A 6,103-nucleotide genomic window follows, 5' to 3' on the forward strand; every position below is an offset into this window, starting at 1 on the left:
CGCACACACACACACACACACAAAGATGAACCCAGGGAACACAGAGTTACATTCCCAGCCCTTTTATTAAAAATTTGAGAAAAGATCTCACTAAATTATCCTGGCTAGCCTTGAACATGTGATTCTCCTGCCTCAGCCTCCTAAGTAACTGGGATTACTGGTGTGCACCACCATACCTGGTGGTAAGCAGAAGTGTATCACTCAAATCAAAGGTGGAAATTTCCCCGATTTTAAGCAAAGGCTGGATGTGCAAAAGGGAATCTATATTAAGACCATTTTTAATGGATCAAGGAGGATCAAATATTGGATCCAAGAGAAGTATATCTGTCTGGTAAAAAATAGTCCCCCCCCCATGAAAAGGACTAAGAGTAGGAAGTTTCTTTGCTTTCTCTCTCTCTTCCACTGAATTCCCTCCCTCAGGGTAGACTGGGCCTCAGACTCACATCTTGGCGGTCTCAGTGAGGTGGGACAGCTCCAGAAGGGGAGGAGAGGCATCCAGGGAGTGTGGCACCTGCCTTCTGCACTAAGAGGAGGGGCAGGGGCTTTGATACCTGAGAGCTTAGACCCTGGGCCCCTCCGGTTACCCCAGCTGGCCTGGAGAAGGCAGGCGGCCTCTCAGTGTATTAACCGGAGTGTGATTTCACCAAGAGCTCCCTGTCCTCTCACTCGGCCTTCCAAGCACGTGTCACGTGCTAACTTGAAGCTGCGTGCACATTGGGTGCACATCTGTAACCCCAATGTCACAGAATCTGGGAGGCAGAGGCAGGAGGATCCCCACAGGTTCAAAGCAAAAGAAACTTGAGGCTACATTTAAACACTAGATTTTAGGTTTCTCTTAAGTAAAATCAGAAAGCCAGCTGGGTGTAGTGGCACAGGCCTGTAATCCCAAGCACTTGGGAGGCTGAGGTAGGAGGATTGCAAGTTCAAGTCCCAGCCTGGGCAATTTAATGAGATCTGTCTCAAACAAACAAAAAAACAAAAACTAGGGGCTGAGGATGTAATCCAGGGCAAAGGCCCTGACTCAATTCAGTAGTAGAAGGAGGACAAAAAGGCCTAGCACTCTGGGGTGCTCTGGGGTCACCTTCCTGAGTATCATAGCTTCTTGACTGTCTAGGTGGGTGTCCAGTGGGAGCAGGACTCAGGATGCACGCTTGCCCTCGGGGCTGCGTCCCTGTGAGGCAGCTGCCCCTTCAAGGTCTCTTGGGGAGCTCTGCTCCTTGGCACTGATTCTAGGATGTCAACACCCCCTGCAGGTGTTCCTGGGGACCCCACCTTCGAGGCACCTCCTCTGGAGACCCATCCTGATTGCAGCCCCCCAGTGGGCAGCGAGGCTCCTGCCAGGTGACTCTACCCTTTCTCTCCCACATACCCAGGGTTGAGGGTGAGGGTGCGAGGGCAGCTGGTGGGGCCTTCTGCACCAAGCCCCAGGTCACCTTGGGGAATGTGTGTCTGGGGCGGCATTGGCAGAAGGCCTAGGGGTTCAGCCCTGCCCTGGCACTGCCTGGTAGGTCTGGGGCAGAGGTTATGGGGCCCTTGCTGTGCCAATGCCCTCTCTGGGGAAAGAACTCTTCCCAGCCATGGTCCCCCTTCTCCGTCACCATTGGCCCCTGCCCTTTGCTTTTCCCTGCAGCACGGACCCCACCCTGAGCCCCCTGGTGGGCTCCCCAACCAACCACAGGCTGCCTGTCTCCACCAGCGCCCCCGTCTCCCTCTCCTCCACAGGGAAGCCCATTCTGGACCCAGGTAACCCTTGCTCAGTCCGACCTGTCTGTGGGTGTGGCCTGGGGTGGGGATGGAGGTGGGGCAAGGTTGACCCCAGGCTCCTGGCTTCCCTGTCACTTGCTAGTGACTATTCCATCTTTGTGAGCAGGAATTTTTCACATGTTTTCCTTACCATGAGATTGAACCCAGGATCTTGGCACTGATTTCTAGCTGCTTGATTCCTTTGAGCCTCACTGTTTTCAAATGCGAGTGCAACGCGTAGCCGGCTTGAACAGTTTCTATAAAGCTAAAGAAACGGTACTGACTGGCAGTTCTGGTTGTCAACACTAGGTGGCGGTAGTTCCTGCCCCACAGTTCTCAAACTTTGTTCTTTGGAATCTCAGTTCCCTCTGCATTTCTCCACACTCCAGTTTTTCAGCCTCTTAAATTAAAACGGTTTGTGCTTCTTGCAACTGTAAGTAGCTGACCAGTGTCCTGGAGCCAGGTGAGGGAAGACAGGCAGGGAAGGGCTAGCTCAGGCAACCAGGAGGAAGCAGTCTGCGGCCAGGGCTGTCCTGTGTGGTTGCAACATGGCTTCCGCCCCGATGCCGTGGGCACCCCTGTGTTCCAGGACCTGTTGTCTTCTGGGTGATCGTGGTGCTGGCGGTGGTGCTGGGCTCCGGCTCCTTCCTCCTGTGCTACCGAAGGGCCTGCCGGGCACGGATTGGCCAGAGTGAGTGGCTGGGGCCTGGACCCTGGGGGGATGGACGCTCCATGGCCCGGGTCAGAGTAGCACCCCAGCCTGCCCTGTGCCATTACAGAGCTGCACCTGTGCTACCCGACCCAGACCTTCCGGCCCAAGGTGGAGCCTGCGGGTAAGTGCCGGGTGTCTGGGGTGCTGGATGTCCAGAGGCTGCCCTGGAGACGAGCTCTCGCTGGCACCCCCTCCGGCCCCTGTAGGCTACTCCTCTTTCTGCTCCAGCTCCGGCCTCCACTGCAGGGCGCATGTGTGGGAGGGAGCTGTCCTCTGTTTTTTGTTTTTGTTTTTGTTTTTGTTTTTTTTGAGGCAGGGTCTCATTATGCAGTTCAGGCTGGCCTTGATCTCTCTTTGTAGCCCAGGCTGGCTTTGAACTTGTAGTGATCCTCCTGCTTCAGCCTCCCAAGTGCACCACCATGCCTGGCAGTCCTGCCTTCTTGTACCATGGTCCCCGGGTGGGTGCAGCCTGAGCGCCTCCCCTCCCTGCCTGTTCACCTCTCCCTTTCTCCTTCCCTCCTTTAGTTCTCTCTCCTCCCTTCCTTCCTTCTGCTGTTTGAAGGAGGAGTCAAGGGGTGGAATGACGGCCCAGGATCCCAGCTCTGCTGCTTAGGATCCACTACCTGGCCTTGGGGGGCTGCTCAGGCCTCTGGGTCTTGAGGAGTGAGAGCTGCTCAGGAAAGTCACTTGGGGATGAGTCCCCTTGGGGCTGTGGCGCTCAGGACCTGGGCTGCGGTTCGCTCATGCCCATGGACTCCTCCCGGGTCTTGTCATCACTGACCTCTGGCCAGCCTGCTGGCTGTCTCCTGCCCTGCCCTCCCCCCCACACCCAGGTGGGTGAGGGTCTCCAGCTGAGGGGCTCTGCTTCCAGGCAGGGCGGGAGCTGCCTGGCACATAGGACACCACTGTGTGCTGGGCCAGCAGGTGACAGCAGGAAGCTGTCATGTGGGGTGGGTCATTCCTTGGAGGGAGCAGAGCAGCTCAGTGAGTGGACAGCAGCCAGGCCACACAGCCCGGAAGCTGTCGGCCCAGGCACCATCCCCAGGGAGGCTGGCCCGGCTGCTGTCCCAGCTTGTAGTGGGCTCAGCCCATCCCCTCGTCCTACTGACTGTTGACTTGTGCTCGAAACCCCAGTCCACGGAGGGGTGTTTTGAGGTTGACGAATTTCACAAGCGAGCCCTGAGTTCCCTAGGTGAGGAGGGGCTGTGTTTTGATGGTTTCAAGCCTGTTTCCATGAGCTGTCAGGCCACATGTCTCATTAAAACCGACATTTGTTTTCTTGACATTTTTCTAGTATTAGAGTTTCCATTGCCGTCAGGTTGTTTTTTTCTTTTGACCTTCGTGAGAACAGTTTTCTTAGCAAAAGACAGAGAAGCACCTTCCCCTAAAGCGCTCAGAACTCCAAAGGTGCGGAGGCCGAGATGGACATTCTGTTGCAGGCCATTTCTGCCTTCAGCTTCGGGGGGTCCCGGTGGGTCTCAGGCGGGAGCCCTGAGGAAAGGGAAGCAGGCGGAGCTCACACGCGGGGCCCAGAGCGTGTCCCAGGCTTTCAGACTAGCAGCTCTGAGAGGCTAAGGATGACCGGGACGGACACATCCGGGACCTCTGTGAGGAGACCCTTGTGCCCTACCTGGTTCAGGGGTCTGGCATCTGTGCAGGTGTGGCTGCACACTCAGCACCATCTCCCGAGCAGACTGCTCCTCATGTGTCCTTGGTGGCACACATGTGATCTCACTGTACTCCTGACACACTTCCATCTGCCTGTCACAGCAAAGCAGCCTGAGATCCGGGAAGCTGAAGACGCCTTATGAAGGCCTCCTGCTTAGCCAACAGGAATTTGCTATAACTATCATCGACATGTTTGGAAAAACGTTTCTTCCCCTCAGCAGTGTTGGTGGGTGGGACCCTTCCCACCATCATTCTTGGCCGTGGGGATCCTTCTCTCCATGTACTGGGGGATGGTCAGCCACTGAACACCAGTAGCGCCTCTGCCCCAGCCATGACGATGGACTCAGGCATTGTCCCAGGCGCCCGGGGGAGCTAGCCCTGGTAGAGGAGGAGCACTGGCCTGAAATTCTTTTCAGGTTACTGTGCACTTGAAGGAACTGCCCTGACTGTGACTTCAGGAAGACAGACGGTGCTTGAGAAATTCTGAAGTGATTTCAGACTCACAGAAAGTCGCAGGCATAGTGCAAGGAGCTGGCTTTGTCCTGAACCATTTCGAGCAGAGTTTTCTGACCGGGCGCCTTATTATGCCCAAATACCTCAGTGTGTACCTCACACCATCAAGGGCATTACGTTTACCGCACTGTTTTCCAAGTATCAGAATCAAGGGACTCATGGTGATTCATTGTCACCAGCCCATTCCCAGGCCTGCTGGGGATCTCCGTTTGTCCCAGTCATGTCCTTCATGGAAGGAGAACCCAGCCCAGGAACCAAGACTGCCCCTGGACGCCTGCTCTCTGGCGTTGCTGCCCTGCTGGATCTGTTCCCATCCTGCCCTTGCTTTCTGGGCTCTGACACTTGGAGGTGGGCTAGTGACTTGGCCTGTGCCCCTGGCTGTGGGTGTGTCTGGTGGGTTGTGTGTCTGGCTGGAATAGCCCAGAAAAGATACGAGGCTCCCTGGGGCATCTTGCCAGGTTTCTGAGATTCCTTTCTTGGTGTGTGGGTCAGGCTCCTCCTCTGTGAGTCTCCCTCCTTCCCCTCGGTGACCACCGGCTTTTGCGGGAGGCGTTCCATGGTCACACAGTCACCTGCTGTTTATGAGCCTTCATTTCCTGCCCTTGTGTAATTACATCCATGCGGACTCCGGGATTCCTGTGTCATTCATGTGTCAAGATCTGGGAGAAGAATCTGCTATCATTGGTGGCACAGATGACTTGGTCATTGGTCACAGGCTTTTGTGTCCTTGTGGTGCCACCCATCCTTGGTTCCTTGGCATTTCTTCATTCTGAGAGGCACCTAGCCTCTCTGATCCTCTCTTTTGGGAGTCACAGCCAGAGGATGGACTGAAGGGGAACAAGGACAGGGATGAGAGGGAGGGAGGTCTCTGAATCCCGTGAGGGCAGAGCTCTTGTGCCAGCGTGGAGGAACCCCTGGGACACCATGTGTTTGTCCTGGGGCCACCATGGCACAGTATGTCCTGGGCTCAAGTCTTAGGTGCCCAATGGGTTTCCGAGAAGATCGCTGTTAGCTCAGAAAGCAGGGGAGCCAGTAAACGAAGATGAGCAGATTGAAGCAATGTTTTTAGGGGAAAAGCACTTACGAAATCTGTCCTCTGCCCTGGATGAGATTTGCTTTGGTCTTTATCAGAGTCCTGGAGGGTTGTAAGAGGGCCACAGGCAGGCACAGGAGCCTTCTGAATTTCATCTTTTTACTTTTATGCTGTGTTTTATGTTTAGGTCCTGGCACTGCTGTCTAGTTCTGCTCTTCTTGTTGGTGTGACAAGGCTCTGAGCTATGGTAACAGCCCGGCTCCCTGGCACCTCACCCCGTGCTAGTTCTCCCCATATCCTCTTTTCTTAGCATCGACAATAGCATGGTGTGCTGGTCACAAATACACAACATGAACTGCTTGCTTGATTCAGATGACTTCACTTTCCCTAGGCACCAGGATCGCTCTTTACATCTGGTCCTTATTTCTTTCTTT

The 6,103-nt window shown here is 55.1% G+C and overlaps 1 protein-coding gene across 1 annotated transcript in view; it reads left to right on the forward strand.

Annotated features, from left to right (window-relative positions):
• Positions 1-6,103, forward strand: part of Tnfrsf8 (TNF receptor superfamily member 8) — a 74,048-nt gene that overhangs the window by 53,944 nt on the left and 14,001 nt on the right. Inside the window, exons 10-13 of the mRNA XM_023699395.1 lie at positions 1,254-1,341; positions 1,631-1,743; positions 2,333-2,434; positions 2,523-2,576. Coding sequence (XP_023555163.1) covers positions 1,254-1,341; positions 1,631-1,743; positions 2,333-2,434; positions 2,523-2,576 — 357 coding nt within the window. The remainder of the gene's footprint in view (positions 1-1,253; positions 1,342-1,630; positions 1,744-2,332; positions 2,435-2,522; positions 2,577-6,103) is intronic.

Source organism: Octodon degus, unplaced genomic scaffold (assembly GCF_000260255.1).
Source record: "Octodon degus isolate 3935 unplaced genomic scaffold, OctDeg1.0 scaffold00113, whole genome shotgun sequence".
Lineage (NCBI taxonomy): Eukaryota > Metazoa > Chordata > Mammalia > Rodentia > Octodontidae > Octodon > Octodon degus.